The sequence below is a fragment of the Megalobrama amblycephala genome, unplaced genomic scaffold (assembly GCF_018812025.1).
Source record: "Megalobrama amblycephala isolate DHTTF-2021 unplaced genomic scaffold, ASM1881202v1 scaffold585, whole genome shotgun sequence".
Lineage (NCBI taxonomy): Eukaryota > Metazoa > Chordata > Actinopteri > Cypriniformes > Xenocyprididae > Megalobrama > Megalobrama amblycephala.
In genome coordinates this window covers 1,148-21,742 of record NW_025953492.1, presented here as the reverse complement: position 1 = coordinate 21,742, position 20,595 = coordinate 1,148, and the positions used below count along the sequence as shown (strand labels likewise).

Below are 20,595 nucleotides of genomic sequence, written 5' to 3'. Positions count from 1 at the left end.
AGCTGTCTCTCTTTCATTGACTTGTCTGGTCTGGCAGCGGTGGCAGACAGACGCTAGGGTCCTGAAGGGCGAGAGAAGAAGACAGGTAATCTTTTAATCTCACCTCTCCATTTCTCTGGCTCCGTTCCCACCCACTCCCCCCTTCCAAGACATTTCATATTCTAATCATTCCGTTCTCTCCCGTCGAACCGCCTCCAACCGCTGTTCACGGTCCTCCAGAGCTTTCGCGCTTTTAAACCTTCTGCTAAGTTTATTGAATATTTCCCTCCTTTTCTTTGCTCTTTTATGGAATACATTTCGTTTCTTGGAATATAAAGGAACAGCACTTTCCTCCCTAACTCACCCCTTCCATTTCTTGCCCCTCTCGTCTGCCTTGTCTTCATTCTATGCCCGAAGGTTACAACTAAATGTGCATTATTCAGCGAAAAACAAAAGACTGGGAAAATTGATTTGGTTATCAGACGCAGTAGCGCTGGGGCACTTTGATCAGGCCCTGAAAGGCAGCGCTACATGTCAGAAATGTGCTATAGCAGCTCTTTCTGAGTTTTACAATAACAACACCCTTCCAGTCGTGCAGGGTTAGGCCCTGCGGTAATCCTGACGTGTCTCCCTCTCTTTCTGCTTCCTTCCATCTGTATCCTCTCACTTTCTTTACTTCTTCCAGAACGCAGATGGGAGTTTTACTTACTCAAACATGTTCTAAGGGCAGAAAGGAAAATGATTGGTTTAAAGATTCAACCAATGAAATTGAAGCAGAGGCGGGATCAAGTTTTTTTTTTTTTTTTTTTTTTTTTTTTACTTTGGCGGGATTCTAGATACGTTAGACTGTTGATAGAAGATCGCGGGTTTTGTAGAGGTAAGTGAATTTACAATATATTTTGTTAAAATTCTGAGATAAACGGCCTCTAAAGTGTACTAAGATAATTGGGGAACATTGAAAATGCACAGAACTATCATCGTCTAATATCGGATCATTTGTATTTTGATTCGACTGCTAACTCCACTGCACCTAAGCTGCTAATGGTCTAAATGGGGTTAAACATGATTTTCCAATACTACCCAGCTGTCTGTAAAGCCGATAAATGCGAAGACGGAACGGAAATAATTTCATATCGATGTTATTTTTGGTCTACTATGCTGCTCTTAAAGCAGGAGTTACACCGTGTGTACACCAGACGCGATCTTTTATCGCGGCGCGGCGACAGCTAAAAGCTGTCTTCACTGAAAAAGACGACCTTTGCAAAGCAGGTGGACAGAAATAGAACGGGGAATCCGTTTGCGGTCGGGATTTGAGTCGCTGCTCTTAGGGCTGCAGTACTCAATAGATTCATATCGCTGTTATTTTAGTGTACTATATGCTGCTCTCAGGGCTGCAGTACTCAATAGATTCATTTTACTGTGTTATTTTAGTGTACTATATGCTGCTCTCAGGGCTGCAGTACTCAATAGATTCATTTTACTGTGTTATTTTAGTGTACTATATGCTGCTCTCAGGGCTGCAGTACTCAATAGATTCATATCGCTGTTATTTTAGTGTACTATATGCTGCTCTCAGGGCTGCAGTACTCAATAGATTCATTTTACTGTGTTATTTTAGTGTACTATATGCTGCTCTCAGGGCTGCAGTACTCAATAGATTCATATCGCTGTTATTTTAGTGTACTATATGCTGCTCTCAGGGCTGCAGTACTCAATAGATTCATTTTACTGTGTTATTTTAGTGTACTATATGCTGCTCTCAGGGCTGCAGTACTCAATAGATTCATATCGCTGTTATTTTAGTGTACTATATGCTGCTCTCAGGGCTGCAGTACTCAATAGATTCATTTTACTGTGTTATTTTAGTGTACTATATGCTGCTCTCAGGGCTGCAGTACTCAATAGATTCATTTTACTGTGTTATTTTAGTGTACTATATGCTGCTCTCAGGGCTGCAGTACTCAATAGATTCATATCGCTGTTATTTTAGTGTACTATATGCTGCTCTCAGGGCTGCAGTACTCAATAGATTCATTTTACTGTGTTATTTTAGTGTACTATATGCTGCTCTCAGGGCTGCAGTACTCAATAGATTCATTTTACTGTGTTATTTTAGTGTACTATATGCTGCTCTCAGGGCTGCAGTACTCAATAGATTCATATCGCTGTTATTTTAGTGTACTATATGCTGCTCTCAGGGCTGCAGTACTCAATAGATTCATTTTACTGTGTTATTTTAGTGTACTATATGCTGCTCTCAGGGCTGCAGTACTCAATAGATTCATTTTACTGTGTTATTTTAGTGTACTATATGCTGCTCTCAGGGCTGCAGTACTCAATAGATTCATTTTACTGTGTTATTTTAGTGTACTATATGCTGCTCTCAGGGCTGCAGTACTCAATAGATTCATATCGCTGTTATTTTAGTGTACTATATGCTGCTCTCAGGGCTGCAGTACTCAATAGATTCATTTTACTGTGTTATTTTAGTGTACTATATGCTGCTCTCAGGGCTGCAGTACTCAATAGATTCATATCGCTGTTATTTTAGTGTACTATATGCTGCTCTCAGGGCTGCAGTACTCAATAGATTCATTTTACTGTGTTATTTTAGTGTACTATATGCTGCTCTCAGGGCTGCAGTACTCAATAGATTCATTTTACTGTGTTATTTTAGTGTACTATATGCTGCTCTCAGGGCTGCAGTACTCAATAGATTCATATCGCTGTTATTTTAGTGTACTATATGCTGCTCTCAGGGCTGCAGTACTCAATAGATTCATTTTACTGTGTTATTTTAGTGTACTATATGCTGCTCTCAGGGCTGCAGTACTCAATAGATTCATATCGCTGTTATTTTAGTGTACTATATGCTGCTCTCAGGGCTGCAGTACTCAATAGATTCATTTTACTGTGTTATTTTAGTGTACTATATGCTGCTCTCAGGGCTGCAGTACTCAATAGATTCATATCGCTGTTATTTTAGTGTACTATATGCTGCTCTCAGGGCTGCAGTACTCAATAGATTCATTTTACTGTGTTATTTTAGTGTACTATATGCTGCTCTCAGGGCTGCAGTACTCAATAGATTCATTTTACTGTGTTATTTTAGTGTACTATATGCTGCTCTCAGGGCTGCAGTTCTCAATAGATTCATATCGCTGTTATTTTAGTGTACTATATGCTGCTCTCAGGGCTGCAGTACTCAATAGATTCATTTTACTGTGTTATTTTAGTGTACTATATGCTGCTCTCAGGGCTGCAGTTCTCAATAGATTCATTTTACTGTGTTATTTTAGTGTACTATATGCTGCTCTCAGGGCTGCAGTTCTCAATAGATTCATATCGCTGTTATTTTAGTGTACTATATGCTGCTCTCAGGGCTGCAGTACTCAATAGATTCATTTTACTGTGTTATTTTAGTGTACTATATGCTGCTCTCAGGGCTGCAGTACTCAATAGATTCATTTTACTGTGTTATTTTAGTGTACTATATGCTGCTCTCAGGGCTGCAGTTCTCAATAGATTCATTTTACTGTGTTATTTTAGTGTACTATATGCTGCTCTCAGGGCTGCAGTACTCAATAGATTCATATGACTATTTTATACTGCTTCAGGTACCACTGCAGAGTAGCACAATACCTGCGTGACTTATTATAGACATGTTGCTCTTGAAGCACGAGAGCTTATTTTATTAGGACCTGAGCACTGATGGTGTGAGGACCCTATTGTAATTGCTCAGTAAATTATTGTTGTTCTCTGAAATCATTTTTGAGGGCCTAAACATTCTCGAAAACTCATGAAACTTTGCACACGTGTCAGAAGTGGTGGAAATGTATGTCTCATAAGGGTTTCACAATTAGGTGTGGCAAAATGGCTTGACAGCGGCACCTTCAAAATGTCAATTAAGCACAGTTCGTGCTACGTTTAACGTACAAGTATGAAATTCGGTTGCCCACCGGTTTTCCTAAAGCCACCGGGTGCAAAGGCCCTTTCATCACTGCTTTCAGCTTTAATTTTATCCTAATATTTGATGCTTTAAAATTGGTGTCATTGTTCTCCATAGGTAATGCTAATGTTTCCAATGTTTTATTATCAGCTTATTCCTCTGCTTTCAAGGAGCATTTCTTTCTGAGATAAATGAATGGTAAGTATGCTTTTTTGTAATGTGCATTAGCTAGGCTACCTGTATACAATGTATTTTAATAAACAATAAAGGGAAAAGGGTGTAGTCTAAGACTACAAGAGTACTTTATAGGCCTGTATTTTCTGTAGAAAATGTTATTCTGTGATCTTTGCACATTATTTCAACACTAAAATATAGAATATTAAAACAATAGCTTAAAAACATTTAAATAAGGGGAAAATAATCATTTATGCAGTCTTACAAATTATGAAGTCTGGAGGACTGCATGGAAGAGGCATCGGAAGGATTGGACCCTATCCACTTTACATGGAGAGTTTTGAATCCCTCATAGAAAACAACGAAGTATCTGATGAGGTAACATTTCTCTTGTATTTTATAATTCAACTTGTTTGTAAGAAATGTTTTAAAGAGAAAGTTCACCTTCGAGCTGTACGATTCTGCTCTCTGTTGAACTATATGCTGCTCTCAGGGCTGCAGTTCTCAATAGATTAATTTTACTGTGTTATTTTTTAGAGTACTATACATTGATCTTGGAAAATAAAACTGAATTGACTTCCATAGCATAATTTTCATTTTTGGGTGAACTATCCCTTTTATGCATGTAAGTTAGTTTGGATAAAATCATTAGAAATATAAATGTAAGGCATTCAGAAGTTTTATTCTTTTCACAGTTCACAATTTCTCCTCAAAACACTACTTTTGAAAGCTTGAACTCAAAATTCTCAAAACAAGTTTGCTCTCACTTTTAGCATTTGTAATTTTGTGCTTTTTCTTTTTTTTTCTCTTTGTTCTTTGGTTGATGCCTCCTTAGATAATGGATGCTTTGTTCCATCTGTTCAGCAGGGTAAGATGTTAACTAAACTAATTTGAACATTTTTCTATATAATGGTAAGACAACAGTCTAATCTAACACACCTGAGTATTTCATCATGTATTGTGAAAATGTCTTGACGTATTGTGATATATATTTTCGATATGGCCCAAACCTGCCTAGGAGTATTTTCAATACAAGAATTATTGGAACAGTACCAGCAACACTTGTGAATGAAGACATCAAAATGGTCATAAAATGGTCGCTGGTATTGTTCGGATAATTTTTTTCATGCACTTCGTTTGACCTTGTGAAGTTGCACTTATTTTAAAAATTATTGTCAATACCTTTAATTTTTTTGTTTAGAAGCGGCCAGATGTTTTGGCCATCAATAATCAGACCCTGGGTCACATTCTGGAGGGTGACACCCGGGCTAGGAGCAGTTATTTTACGAAGGTAAGAAGTACCCTGACAAAACTTGAAAAGCCAGTTCTTACCAGTGTTACAGGTATAACTAATATAGACAAATATTCATTGCTAGTCTCACACAATAGTTTTTAATTTGCTCTTACTGAAATAAAGGTATTACATACATTTCATTTTACATTCATAATTTTTCTTTCCTTTTAAGAAGAACATATTTGAAAATAAAACTAAGGTTGTTGGTCCCTTTTTGGAGGACGGGAATCATTGGACTTTTTTTGTAAGTTACTTACCAAGTAACTATGTACATATTATAAACATGTCAAACATATTGGCTCCCAGTGAAACATATTTGTTTTTTTCTAGCACTGCAGCATTGTTGACCGTACAATTACATACCTTAATTCACTTGGGGAAACAGATGAACAATACAACAAAATAGCAGAAAACTGGAGGTACAGGCATTTTTTAACCCCAAAAAACAAAATTACATTTTTGTTTTTCTATGTAAACTTTATTTTACACATCTACATTAAATATTTTTATCTTTATCTACATTTCAGCACATTTGCTGCTTCAAAAGGCTACCAGGGGCCATGGAAAAGAGTTCTCAGGAAACATAGCTTACAGCATGATAGCATTTCATGTGGTGTTTTCACAGCTGTGGTAAAATGCTTTTCATTTATTATTATTATTATTATTATTATTATTATTATTACTACTACTACAAATCATTGTCAGTTTTTTGGATCATGAAACTGTTGTCATTTGTAATGATATTGTATATATTCCACATGACTAATTGGTTTATTGGTTTTAGAAATTCCACAAAATTCCAGTTGATTATGGCATTGAACTAATCATTCTTTTTGGAACACCTTTAGTTTGCTGAGGCCATACTTGGAGGCTCGGGGGGATACCTTATGTGCTCTCCTATCCAGGAAGAGAGGGAGCGTCTGGGGACACTTCTCTTTAGTTCACTTGGTAAGTACCATGCTCATGTATGAATTTAGAGTTCCTATTGGTTGTTTCCTGTCGAAAGATTAACAATGCAGCAAATATGTTTCCTATGTGTTTCAGATAGGTCAGGTATTTGTGGTGTCTGTTTTTACAAGGTACCCAGGAAGAACAAGGCAAGTGATGCAAATGACAATTTAAATATTAGAAAATAAAGTTAGATTCTAAGCTTCAAATGATGTTTGTCCAGTGGTTTTTTGATCTAGTACACCAGAAATTAGTTGGGGAATAAAAGATAAATACAATAAATAAATGTTCCTTAGGAATTGGATAACCTTGATCTAACCTTTTTTTCATGCAAATGATCTTTCTAGGAAAAATGTTCAACATGTTTTGTAAATATTCATAAAATCTGTCTACCTGGGAGACAGGAGGATGCAAAGTGTCTTTTTTGCAAAGGTAGTACATTTTGGATTAAATGACCCTTGTGACCCTACATTATAAAATAATCCTTCTAACAACTGCAACGTTTAGGGTTAGTTCACCCAAAAATTAAAATTCAGTCATTAATTCCTCACTCTCAAGTCGTTCCACACCCATAAGACCTTCGTCATCCTCAGTATTGGGCTGAATTTCAAAACACTGCTTCATGAAGCTTTGAAGCTTTACAAATCTTTTGTTTCAAATCAGTGGTTCGGATCACTGAAGTCACATGATTTCAGTAATCGAGGCTTCGTTACAGCATAAGTGTTTTGAAATGGTCAATGGTTCACGTGAATTTGGCAGTTTGATACATGCTCTGAACCACTGATTCAAAACAAAAGATTCATAGAGCTTCAAAGCTTCATGAAGCAGTGTTTTGAAATCACCCATCACTAGATATTGTTGAATAAAGTAATTTCGTTTTTTGGTGCACAAAAAGTATTCTCATCGCTTCATAACATTAAAGTTGAACCACTGTTGCCACAAGAACTTTTTTAAATGTGTTTTTAGTAGCTTTCTGGGCATCTGAAAGTGTTAATTATTTTGCTGTCAATAGAGGCCTCACTGAGTCATCAGATATGATCAAAAATATCTTAATTTGTTTTCCAAAGATGAACAAAGGTCTTACGGGTATGGATCTACTTAATGACAGATATTTCTTTTCAGGGCAAACTAACCCTATATGGCATTTTACAATTTTAGAGGCTGATAAACTATTATTAAAATTCACTAATAGATAGTCTGTTCTCTATTCATTTAATATTATTTCTAAATACATCAATTATGTAAGAAAAAAGCTCAGGAGAAAGAGAGGACGAACCTGAGGGACAAGACAGATCAGGAGAAAAAGAGGATGAACCTGAGACACAAGACAGATCAGAAGAAAAAGAGGGTGAACCTGAGGGACAAGACAGATCAGGAGAAAAAGAGGATGAACCTGAGGGACAAGACAGATCAGGAGAAAAAGAGGATGAACCTGAGGGACAAGACAGATCAGGAGAAAAAGAGGATGAACCTGAGACACAAGACAGATCAGGAGAAAAAGAGGATGAACCTGAGACACAAGACAGATCAGAAGAAAAAGAGGATGAACCTGAGGGACAAGACAGATCAGGAGAAAAAGAGGATGAACCTGAGACACAAGACAGATCAGGAGAAAAAGAGGATGAACCTGAGACACAAGACAGATCAGGAGAAAGAGAGGATGAACCTGAGGGACAAGACAGCTCAGGAGGAAGCAACCAAAATGAAGGAATTCAGGAAGAAAGCAGCTCGGGACTTAACCAAGTTCAAGGTAAAGTTTTAAGTAAGATCTTGGAAAAACACAAACCTGCTTAAAAAATTGTGGACACTTTGTCCTACATGAATTTTCATGTGAAATTAAGGTTGTTAATATTGAGATATCATGCCATTTGCTGCTGCTCTGTAACTGCTTTAACCTGTGGAAGGTTTTAGCCATTGTAAAAAAAAAACAATCAGTGGTTTTAATGTTACTGCAGTGAACAATGTGATTTGTGTGTTGATTTGTGTAGTAAAGAACCAGTGTTTATATTGACACTGATATAAACAAAGAAAACCACAATGCATTTATTAATCTATAGACATAGTAATTACTTTTAACTTAATTTAAATGAAAGCATGCTATCCCTCTCCCATACTGATACTGTTACTTTTCTTTTTATTCACCCTTCCAGGGGGATTCCTGGTGGAAAGTGTTTTAAAAGTTTCAGACTCTCATCAAGCAAAAAGGTAAAAAAAATAAAAATAAATAAATGTATATATATATATGCGATTTCAATACCCCGCATTTGAAAGTGGCTCCCTGATGAATGCAAATATCTTTCAATATGAAAGCTATTTTAGGCTGGGCAGTGTAGTTGTAACCATCTCTTAGCTCTGTATCGAAGGAAAATTTGGTTTTATTTGCACTTTGAATATTGAGAGAGTGCTATTATGGTTGCACTTATTGTAAAGTGTTACCATAAAAATGAATAACAGTTTTCTCTTAAAGGTGCCCTAGATTCAAAAATTGAATTTACTTCGGCATAGTTGAATAACAAGAGTTCAGTACATGGAAATGACATACAGTGAGTCTCAAACTGTATGGCAAAAAATGGCAAATGGAGCAATAATAACTGACATGATTCATGATAACATGATATTTTTAGTGATATATATAGTCTTTCTAAATGTTTTATTAGCATGTTGCTAATGTACTGTTAAATGTGGTTAAAGTTACCATCGTTTCTTACTGTATTCACGGAGACAAGACTGTTGTTATTTTCAGTTTTAAACACTTGCAGTCTGTATAATTCATAAACACAACTTCATTCTTTATAAATCTCTCCAACAGTGTGTAATGTTAGCTTTAGCCACGGAGCACTATCAAACTCATTCAGAATCAAATGTAAACATCCAAATAAATACTCACGCGATTAGACATGTTGCATGACGAACACTTTGTAAAGATCCATTTTGAGGGTTATATTAGCTGTGTGAACTTTGTTTATAGCTGTTTAAGGCAAGCGCGAGCTCTTGGGGCGGAGAACACGAGATTTAAAGGGGCCGCGCTGCATAAATCGGTGCATTTTATAATGATGCCCCAAAATAGGCAGTTAAAAAAATTTATAAAAAAAAAAACAAACTATGGGGTATTTTGAGCTGAAACTTCACAGACACATTCAGGGGACACCTTAGACTTATATTACATCTTTTAAAAACATGTTCTTGGGCACCTTTAATCTTATTAAGCACAAACAGTAAGGTTTCGTTTGTTAACATTAGTTAATGCACTGTGAACTATCATGAACTAACAATGAATGACTATTTTTATTAACTAACATAAAGATTAATAAATACTGTAGCACATACATTGCTCATTGTTGATGTTGGTTAATACATTAATGTTAATAAATGAGACCTTATTGTAAAGTGTTACCATTTTTATTTATACTGTTTTTATTTCTATGGTCAGTTTGTGGAAAGGAGTTCAGTTAGGTGGTCAAAAGTTGTAGAAACTCATAAATCATGTACAGTAAGGTCTGAAGAGACTGAAATCATACAAAAGAGAAGTCAGTCAGTTGAGTTAGTGGCAAAACCTTTTACTGTACTTGAGTATTGTCTTTTACTGCATATGAATTCATAATCAGAAAGTAGAAATGAAATGATATTCATTACAAGATGATTAGTTAAAACATTTCAAATACACTTGCAGAATATTTTTTCTAGTCATGTATTTCGCCATTGAGGATTTCTTAAAAATAGTGTGTAAAAATCTTGTCTCATGAACTCAATCTTGAGTCTCGTCTCGTCTCGTGAGATACCCGTCTCATCACACCCCTAATATATACAGGTGCTGGTCATATAATCATCAATATCCAATATCCTCTAAAGCACCACTATGTCCAACTGCGTTCAGCATTCGTTTAGTGAGGTCTGATCGCGCTCTGACAACGACAGTGATGTCTCGCATTCATTGAAGTATATGCCACAGACCTCACTAAACGAGTACAGAATGCAGTTGGACATAGTGGTGTTTTAGAGGTAAAATTATATATAAATACTGTTCGGTTTCTCACACAAACCAATCATTTCGAGTCTTAGGACATCAATGTGTCGTCACGAGCCGCAGGGTTTAATTTGGATTTGTCTATGGAAGTGTTTTAGACTGTTATTCTTCGAGTTCCCATCCACTCATGTTATAAGACTGACAGATGGCAGCGGTTGCAGTTAAAAATCATCATTTGTGTTCGACTGAAGAAACAAAGTCACCTACATCTTGGATGCCCTGGGGCTAAGCAGATACACATCAAATTTTCATTTTTGGGTGAACTATCCCTTTAATAGAGAGGCGAAGGGAAGGAAAAGATGTGGTAGAAAAAAGTGTACAAGCAATAGGGATAACCGCACCCTGGAGAGGATTATGAAACAAAACCCATTCAAAAATTTGGGGGAGATTCACAAAGAGTGGACTGCAGCTGGAGTCAGAGCTTCAAGAACCACTACGCACAGATGTATGCAAGACATGGGTTTCAACCTGCACACAGTGCCAAAGCTACCAGTACCTGGTTTAAGGACCATGATATCCCTGTTCTTAATTGGCCAGCAAACTCGCCTGACCTTAACCCCATAGAAAATCTATGGGGTATTGTGAAGAGGAAGATGCGATATGCCAGACCAAACAATGCAGAAGAGCTGAAGGCCACTATCAGAGCAACCTGGGCTCTCATAACACCTGAGCAGTGCCACAGACTGATCGACTCCATGCCACGCCGCATTGCTGCAGTAATTCAGGCAAAAGGAGCCCAACTAAGTACTGAGTGCTGTACATGCTCATACTTTTCATGTTCATACTTTTCAGTTGGCCAAGATTTCTAAAAATCCTTTCATTTTATTGGTCTTAAGTAATATTCTAATTTTCTGAGATACTGAATTTGGGATTTTCCTTAGTTGTCAGTTATAATCATCAAAATTAAAAGAAATAAACATTTGAAATATATCAGTCTGTGTGTAATGAATGAATATAATATACAAGTTTCACTTTTTGAATGGAATTAGTGAAATAAATCAACTTTTTGATGATATTCTAATTATATGACTAGCACCTGTATATATATAAATGGGTTATTAATTATAGCAAATTATGCTGTATATCAGTTATTTTAAAAAATCAAGTTAATTATCTTATTGCCATGGTTCAAATCCTTCTTTCTTTTGTATACTCTAAAGATTTTTTTTTAAAGATAAAGCACCTCTGCCTTTTCAAGGATTATTATAATGTACATAACACATTGATATTTCAGATACCTGGTCACATCAGATGAACTACAGAGGAGGTGCTCTCCCCCAGAGAGTTACTCTGCAAACACTGTAGTGGCTTATCTACGGAAGGCCAAGGGACAAAAAAAGAAAATTACAGAGACGCTGGCAGAGTTGGAGGTGAACCCCTCAAAGCGCACAAAGTTAACTTCACAGTGCTCCAAACTTTGTGAAGGTAAAAATATAGTAATAGTAATAACTCTAAAGGGAATTCTGAGACCAGTATCCTTGTTTTGTGGTTTTGAATCATAAGTTTCTTTATAATAGTAAAATTTTATAACAATATAACTTCCACTGAAATTCCACATTACTTATAACTGTATTGTTATACAGTTATATAAATGTATAAATAAAAAGTAAATATAATCGTAGACAAGTTGTCTTGCCACTATGAGGTGTTCAGTTTTACCAAAATAGGTCAATATATTATGTTAATAGCCTGATTTGCTATGTTTTACTACCAGTTTTGGAATATACACTGTAGCAAATTAGCTCAAAATAAATATGAATAATTAATTATAACTAGTTATAATTAATTATTAATATTTTAATCAGTTAATAAAATTAACTTAATGTAATAAAATTAATATTACAATCAATTAACCTGTTGTTCAATGAACACACAGTGTTAATTGTTTATTAATTCTAAGAAATGTTCATTTCCAGGTTATGGGAAATAACAATCTTATTCTACTAAAAGCCTGTAGTCAGGACCGACATGAATAGGGACTCCCGTATATGAGCGCAAAACACAGACAACCTTACGTGTGACATGAACAAGACTTTATTAACTAGACTAAAGACTTAAACTACTCTAACATTCACACACATACATGCATACAGTTTACCAAGAGAGAGAGGGCTAAAGCAGAGTACAGGAAGCAAGAGGTTACAGCATTGTTGTACATTTCAGCAGATCAACAGCCTTGAGCAAAACATCAGTTTAGTTTTAACAGGCCCTTCTTTCAAAGGGGTAAGGATACTCAATGTATCCGATAATGAGACTAAGTTTGATACTTGCATGTCTCTCCAAGTTGAATTAAAACTGTCCTGATGCAATTTGTGGAGGCTCCCGTTGAATCTTTGCTGATATTGTCTTGATGAAAGAGAACCAGTTGGATTCAGAGGATCTTTGGTGAATGGAAGGTCTAGGCCGAGGCCTGGCACAAGCTTGGGGTTCCTTAGAAGCTTCTAGCTTTTTACAGCGTCATCTTGACGTCAGCATTTGTCAGTAAAAAAAGAAGAAGAGGAGGAAGAGCAGGAAGAGAGGGCTTGGTCTTGTGATCAGTGTATATAAAGGGTGAAGATGTCACACCCTCTTGAGGTGTCTGAGCCAATAAGGAGTTGCCCCCTCGGAGGGAAGTTTTACGAGTCTTTGTTCTGTAGCAAGATATTAGCATAAGACACTGGATTGGATGTTTGAGAGAAGAACCCTCTAGATTCCTATAATACTAACATGTCACAGAGTTAGTAACATGTAACATGAATTACCAAATAGGAAATTAAAGATGGAGTCCGTAGATACCAAACATGTTGCCAATGTGATCTCAGTTAACTATACATTTGCAACTATGGAACATTAATACCAAAACATGTTTATACATTTCCCAAGTGGTTATATAGAGAATACATAGGATTAAGAGAGTTTATTTGTCCTTCTCAGGAAGAATGAGTCACTAGTCTCTACAGCATTCTTCTGGATCATAAAAGTACCATATAACTGTAACAGGACACCTAGTTGTGCCTGTGTGCTAGCTACACTTGGGATGCTGGTTGCAGTTTTAGGGGGATGAGTTCAGAGAACTTTGATAGTGAGAGTGAGTTTATGGGTAATTCATTAAATACAATGAATAATTGTGTGGCTGATTGGTCCAGATGCTACAACACTCACTGTCCACTTTAATAGGAACTCCTGTACACCATGTCCTTCATAGAGTCATACAGTCAGCCAATCATATGGCAACTGCACCCTGCATAAAATCATACAGATACAGGTCAAAAGCACATCAATCATCAGAATGGGAAAAATGTGATCTGTGATTTTAACTGTGACATGGTTTTTGGTTCCAGATGGGCTGATTTGAATTTCAGTATTTCAGAAACTGGGTCTCCTGAGAATTTCTCAAACAACACAGAATAGTTGGGTGGGGTTTGGGGGTAGCAACTCATGATCACTCTTTATGACTGTGGTGAGAAGAAAATCATCTTAGCACGTATAAGACATTGAACCTTAAAGTGGATGGGCTCTAACAGCAGCCATGAATAAGAATCTGCAGATTTCATGGGCACACTCACTGGACAATTGAAGACTGAAAAAGGTGATTTTTTTTTTGTTCAACTGTACAGTTTCTGTGCCTCAGATTAGGCATTTGCACCCCCATAATTATTGCTTATTTAATATTTTTTGTACCATTCTGTGCAAACTCAGAGACTTTTGTGTGAGAAACATCCCAGTATATCAGCAGGATCTGAAATATGGCACCAACAACCATGCCACGGTTATTGTGTTGTTGATTCTGATAGTTGATGTGAACATCATTAACCGAAGCTCTTGAAATGTATCTGCATGTTGTTGTTATGTTTACATTATGCTGCTGCCATATGACAGGTGGTCTTAATAAGGTGGATGGTGAGTGTATCCACATACTTCATCTTTTGTTATTTTGTTGTACTGCTTCTAAGTTGGACATTATTACAAATAATTTTGCTGTTGTATTTATTTGTATTTTAGATGAATGCAAGGATCTGGCTGGGGACGTAATGTTTCTTGCCACAAAATTCATCCCCCAGAAAAGGGTGGGTGAAGCCTTACTAGAAGAGGGGAATGTCCATGCTGCCATCGTCAAAACCGAAGACTGCAGGTAATTTAATAACAATTTATTACTACACTTGATGTTAAAGGGATAGTTCATCAAAAAATTAAAATTCAGTCATTAATTACTCACCCTCATGTCGTTCCAAACCCGTAAGACATTCGTTCATCCTCAGAACACAAATTAAGATATTTTTGATGAAATCTCTTATATGAAACAGAAGATTTGTAAAGATTTGAAGCTTCATGAAGCAGTGGTTTGAAATCACCATCACTAGATATTGTTTAATAAAGTCATTATTTTGTCATTTTTGGCACACAAAAAGTATTCTCGTCACTTCATAACAGGGACATGCACAGGGGGGTTGCTCAGGTTGCCCGGGCAACTTCCCATATGCCCTTCTCGACTCACGTTGCCCTTCTGAGGTGGAAAAAAAGAAATAAAAAAATCGTACAATGGATGCAGAATTTCACGTAGGCCTAGATAAAAAAAAAAAAAAAAAGAAGCTGAGCCTGCATGAGCGGCACTAGAAGGAGATTGTTGCGGTTGTCGGGTGAGACGACTTAACGTTGTCGGAAAGGTGAGTAAGGTTATAATCGTTAACGAAAACGAACGAAAAAACGAAAACTAGGTGGGAAAAAACATCGTTAACTGAAATAAAAATAAAAACAAGGCATTACAAAAAAACATAACTAACCAAAACTGTAATGTGTGTTTGGCAAAACGAACTAAAATAAAATAAAATTATAGATTAAATGTCCTTAGTTTTCGTCTTTGTCAATGTCTTTCATAGAGCAAACGTTCAGCTGCATTTCATTTCCCTGCGTCTCTCACTCACGCGTCTCTCTCACATACTCGCGCGCGCACACAGCCCCTCCCCTCCGTGCACACCGCGCCTCCATGAGAATTGAGAACGAGTGTTGGAAGCAAGTTCGCGAAAGGTTGGTATCTCGTGAAAACCTTTACACAATCACACATTAAAAAGTGGTATAAAAATATTTTTAATTCTGAATATAATTTTGTCAGTGTGTTAATGTCGACCCGAGAAGCGATTGCTACTGTAGCAAGTTAACTAGATGCAAGTTTGAGGTAAAATGCACTTGGGTTGTCTATGTCAAAACACTATTTAAGCTGTAAGTAAGGAATAATTGATGACGGGCCATTGAATTATTAGGAAAATAATGGTAGGGGAGTGCCCTTTTTTTAGGTCAGAGCAACTGCCCCTCAAAATTCCTGTGCACGTCCCTGCTTCATAACATTAAGGTTGAACCACCGTAGTCACATGACCTGTTTTATATATGTCTTTAGTACCTTTCTGGGCATCTGAAAGTGTTAATTGTCTTGCTGGCAATGCAGGCCTCACTGAGCCATTGGATTTCATCAAAAATATCTTAATTTGTGTTCTGAAGATGAATGAAGATCTTATGGGTGTAGAATGACATGAGGGCGAGTAATAAATGTTGATTTTCTTTTTTGGGTGAACTAACCCTTTAACTTAATGATTCAATGATCAGTTGAACTGGAAAACTAAATAGCTTTTTGTATTTTCTATTGCAGGAAGACATTGAAAGAAGTAAAGGCTGCTCTAGAGAAAAATTGGGACACATTTGACCTGGCAACACATGGTCTTGGTCCTGCCGTAATAAATGGCACTTTTTCGTTGATAGATGCGTGTCTTAAGGAAAAGATGAGAGCACTGAAAAAAAAAGACTCCACAGATGAGTAAGGTTCCCCCACTTTATTTTGTTTACTTGTATTGTTTCAAACTCTTGTTTCTTGATGTTCAGCTGTACAAAAAAAAATTAATAAAACATTACAAAGAACTGTGTTTTTTATTTATTTTTTTTAATCTCAATTACTTACAATTCATATTTGTTCCTTTAATTTGTTCTTATACAAAGTATCTGTACAACACTCATTGAAAAAAGACAGTAGCAGCAAGAGGAAAAAAAAAACATTTTGGCTAGGCAAAGCAAATAGTGATTGTTTCATCAATGAAACATTTCTTATCTCTACAAGATCAAACACGTTTTTTCTTCTTTTTGACCATGTAGGTTACAGTGACTACATCTTTTGCTTTTTTGACCCTTTTACGATAATTATGAAGTGCAGTCACTTTTCTTTTTCTTGACAGTTTAGTAAACTGTGAAAAAACTAACTTGTGTGCTCTTTCAACTAACCTGTACACTTCATTATCCTCACAAAATTTTTCTGATTTGCTCCACTCATGGAGATCTGTAAGCATGGCTTGCAGTGTAACTTGTTTTCTCTCACTGGACCTAAAGCAGTGTGAATCATCAGATATGTTCTCAGATGATGTTGGGTACAGAATGTTGTGAACCAATATACATACACATACCTCTCCATGGCTATTCGCAATGCATGTGCAAAATTTGGTCCCTTTACAACTTACAAATTCTACACTCCCATCAGAATGATAGACAGTAAGGTTTTCATCGACCCTGAGGTAGGATTTCACTGTCAACAATTTTTTTTGCTACTTCTGCCCTAAGATCTTGAATTATAAGTCCTTGTTTCTCTGCAATGTTCTGTGAAAAAATTAAGTGTTTGCACACACATCCACATTGGAATCTTTTGCAGTCGCATTTGTGCATGACCAAGTCCACACTGTGACATTGTGTGCTTGTGTCGGGTGGAACCAAACACACTCCATTTTTTATCTCCACTTTTGCACCCAGGCCTTTTGCAATCATAGAATGGGCGGCATTAGTGGTCTCTTCAGTGTTTGCTCCTTTGATTCGTCCAGTTTCTGTGAGGTCATCCAGGTAACTGAACAATGAAATAAAAGAACAAGTTAGGAAATGGTAAACTATTGTAAAAATGAAATGACTGAAAAAAGCAAATACCCTTAAACATTTGTATAGATTTTATAGGCTATAAAATAATTAAGGAAAAAAGGAAGCTGGGAGCTGACAGACCTTTTTACTGAATGATTTGTGCTAAGGAAAAGATAATGTCATAGACAACAGTGAATGTTTATTCAAGAGCTTCCTGTATCCAAACAAGCTGATAATGGCAATAGGTAGTGGCCAGAGATGATCTCTATGCAATATTATCACATGATTCTATATGTCACATGATTTCTGTAATTGGCAATTACAATTTAGCACCATAATAAAAGTAATACATTGAACTATATATACAGCTAAATATATTTACCTGTAATATTTTTGGACATCACCACACAGTAAGCGAAGAAGCTGATCAATCCTGCTATTTATTCTTCCCTTAAGGAACTGGTACTTCATTGTAAGAAAAAATCTGTGTACAAAAGTTAAGAAACTTAAAATATCCTTAATGAATATGTGTCCTGGATATCATGTTATTTAAAATGTGATTTTAGGGCATGATGTTATAATTTTAGTAGCTGACCTCTCTGCCTTGTTGTTGGTTTCGCTGTTATGGTGATAAAATGACCTGCCAAAATTGGACCATAAATCACCAAAACAAATCCACTGATTCTTGAGGTAGGTTGATACATGAGAACTACCAAGACATGTATCGAGCTCTTCACACTTTCTGGATGACATGCTGTTGAACTCTTCTTCCTGTAAAGAAAAAGACACAACATTGTAGAGTTATGCCACCTTAAGTTTACGCACATTTAAAGGGGTAGTTCTCCCAAAATTGAAAATTGTCATTTTGTGTCACTCCAAACCTATATGACTATTTCCTCAGTGGAACACAATGTATATTTTGAAGATTGTTTTTTTCATGCAATGAAACTTAATGGGTACAAAACACTTCCATATTCTATTGTGGAAAAAAAAATCTTTTGAATTTGGATTTACATGAGGGTTAGTAAAGAATGATTTTAATTTTTTTGTGGGAACATTTTTAAAAGACAATTCATTAAAAATCATAATACACATAAATTTGACCAATCCCATTGAAATCTATAGTAAACAACTCAAGATTTATTTCCATGTACTGAAATGATTTCTAAAGAATAAAGTGATTTATGATATAAAAATATTACCGTTAAACAGGATTTCATTGCCACCATTGCTTGAATCACAAGATTCCGCTGATTCACTGGCAAGTTCCCTCCATCTCTTTTAACCATCCACCTATGTACAGCCTACAAAAACATTCAAAAGCTATAGTTATAATGGCATTTGAATTATAATTGTATTTTTAAAATGAATAGGTCTGTAAAATGAATAGGTCTTTTTCCAGTACAAAAGATTTAATAAACCTACCTGGAGTACATGAAACCAGCAAAGAAGAACCTTGGCTGTTGGAAAAACTCTTCTTATGGCATTGAGTTCCTTAAGGTCACGGTCAATCATTATCGACCTACATGATAAGGAATTGAGAATTAATGAAGATACGTCAACATCTGTAGATTCTGTAAAAATGAACAGCTTTTGTAAAAAGGTAGTTTACAGTGTGCAGTATTTAATCCAATAGTAATGTCTGTACATAGAAATACCTCAATACATCAGCACACTTTGCTGCCAAACTACTACTGACTCTACTATGTTTTTAACTTCTTACCTGGGAAGAAATCCAGGGTTGTGATTTACAAGCTTTTCCAAGCAGAGAGCAAGTATGTCCGCTGATTCCTCACTAATAATAAAGTAAGCAAATGGGACTGCTCTTCCAATACTGTTGGTCAAAAGAAGAGCATAAAATGCATAACCATATGATGTCATGGCTTTGTAAGTAGCGTCCATGAATACCATGGTATGGGGATGTTCTCTAAGTATATCCTTTTGCCAGGGTGTCTGCACTACAATTATAAGTGGTTGATTTTCACTCAAAGGCTGGTAGTAACAAATGTGTTCCTGCAGCTCCGATGTGATCAGCTTGTCCACACTAATGCAGTCTTTCGCATCAGGAAAACTAAGAGCATTACTGGTCTTCTTGATCAATCGTATATCTTCAGGTGTAACATAATATCGCCGATTATATTTGTCCATATGTCCATGACGTTCTGCCCAGTCCACGCATTTTAAAAGGGTTTCTGAAATTGACAGTCCTTGATCAAGCCACATTTCAATGAAGGTCAATAGCTCTGGGTCAATGCGATTTTTTACGCCCTCTTCTTTCATGCACACATCATGTCCGTTGTGTTGAAGCATTTTGTTGACCACAGCACCTGTAAAACTACCATCTTTGATTATTTTAAATGACACATAAGCTTTGCAGGAATTAGCTCTTGTCTTTGTAGGTTCTCCTTTGCTTTTCCCACTTGCTTTGGTCGATCTTTCACATGCAAAGTAAAAGTAGTCTTTATGAGTAGACACAGCGGACTTGAAGGTGCTTTTGGTTTCCTCCTCCAGTTTCTTAATGTAACCCTGCATGAAATCAGTCTCCTCCCCAGAAAAAGGTATGACCTCTTGAATGACTCTGACATCCCTTAATTTCTTTAACTTTCGCCTTATCCCTTCAAGCCAAATATTCTCCATTTGCCTAGAAAAAAATCAAATAAAATGGTTAAAAAAGTAGTACTACTCAGTACTACATTTGCAGAGAGCAGCATATAGTACACTAAAATAACAGCGATATGAATCTATTGAGTACTGCAGCCTGAGAGCAGCATATAGTACACTAAAATAACAGCGATATGAATCTATTGAGTACTGCAGCCCTGAGAGCAGCATATAGTACACTAAAATAACACAGTAAAATGAATCTATTGAGAACTGCAGCCCTGAGAGCAGCATATAGTACACTAAAATAACAGCGATATGAATCTATTGAGTACTGCAGCCCTGAGAGCAGCATATAGTACACTAAAATAACACAGTAAAATGAATCTATTGAGTACTGCAGCCCTGAGAGCAGCATATAGTACACTAAAATAACAGCGATATGAATCTATTGAGTACTGCAGCCCTGAGAGCAGCATATAGTACACTAAAATAACACAGTAAAATGAATCTATTGAGTACTGCAGCCCTGAGAGCAGCATATAGTACACTGAGAGCAAAATACACTAAAATAACAGCGATATGAATCTATTGAGTACTGCAGCCCTGAGAGCAGCATATAGTACACTAAAATAACACAGTAAAATGAATCTATTGAGTACTGCAGCCCTGAGAGCAGCATATAGTACACTAAAATAACACAGTAAAATGAATCTATTGAGTACTGCAGCCCTGAGAGCAGCATATAGTACACTAAAATAACAC

General features: G+C 36.4%; 2 protein-coding genes across 3 annotated transcripts; one reads left to right on the top strand and one right to left on the bottom strand.

The window, feature by feature from the left end:
• Positions 1 to 692: 692 nt before the first annotated feature.
• Positions 693 to 16,254, top strand: LOC125262070. 2 transcript variants are annotated; one of them, XM_048180630.1, is made up of 16 exons: positions 693 to 856; positions 4,079 to 4,126; positions 4,362 to 4,480; positions 4,938 to 4,970; positions 5,304 to 5,393; positions 5,569 to 5,640; positions 5,727 to 5,815; positions 5,924 to 6,026; positions 6,245 to 6,344; positions 6,441 to 6,493; positions 6,692 to 6,776; positions 7,591 to 8,094; positions 8,495 to 8,549; positions 11,603 to 11,793; positions 14,350 to 14,479; positions 15,989 to 16,254. In XM_048180630.1, the coding sequence occupies exons 2-16, from the start codon at positions 4,120 to 4,122 to the stop codon at positions 16,155 to 16,157; spliced, it is 1,800 nt and encodes a 599-aa protein (XP_048036587.1). In that variant the 5' UTR covers positions 693 to 856; positions 4,079 to 4,119; the 3' UTR covers positions 16,158 to 16,254. The 2 variants fall into 2 exon arrangements, with proteins under 2 accessions (XP_048036587.1, XP_048036588.1); XM_048180631.1 differs by lacking the exon at positions 693 to 856 and having other exon boundaries at positions 3,459 to 4,126.
• Positions 16,255 to 16,884: 630 nt separating this feature from the next.
• Positions 16,885 to 20,011, bottom strand: LOC125262069. Its single transcript, XM_048180629.1, has 6 exons — positions 18,953 to 20,011; positions 18,655 to 18,751; positions 18,432 to 18,533; positions 17,825 to 18,000; positions 17,612 to 17,713; positions 16,885 to 17,221 (listed from the first exon to the last, which is right to left on the bottom strand). The coding sequence occupies exons 1-6, from the start codon at positions 19,864 to 19,866 to the stop codon at positions 16,885 to 16,887; spliced, it is 1,728 nt and encodes a 575-aa protein (XP_048036586.1). The 5' UTR covers positions 19,867 to 20,011.
• Positions 20,012 to 20,595: the final 584 nt, after the last annotated feature.

What these genes read in the sequence shown, in the direction of transcription:
- LOC125262070 (XM_048180630.1), top strand. An exon ending in GGAGCAGTTATTTTACGAAG is followed by an intron (nt 5,394 to 5,568) that starts GTAAGAAGTACC and finishes TTTCCTTTTAAG; the next exon opens with AAGAACATATTTGAAAATAA. An exon ending in GACTCTCATCAAGCAAAAAG is followed by an intron (nt 8,550 to 11,602) that starts GTAAAAAAAATA and finishes TTGATATTTCAG; the next exon opens with ATACCTGGTCACATCAGATG.
- LOC125262069 (XM_048180629.1), bottom strand. Translation starts at nt 19,866, where the DNA reads ATGGAGAATATTTGGCTTGAAGGGATAAGGCGAAAGTTAAAGAAATTA. An exon ending in CAATGAAATCCTGTTTAACG is followed by an intron (nt 18,001 to 18,431) that starts GTAATATTTTTA and finishes TTTTCTTTACAG; the next exon opens with GAAGAAGAGTTCAACAGCAT. An exon ending in GATGTCCAAAAATATTACAG is followed by an intron (nt 17,222 to 17,611) that starts GTAAATATATTT and finishes TTCATTGTTCAG; the next exon opens with TTACCTGGATGACCTCACAG.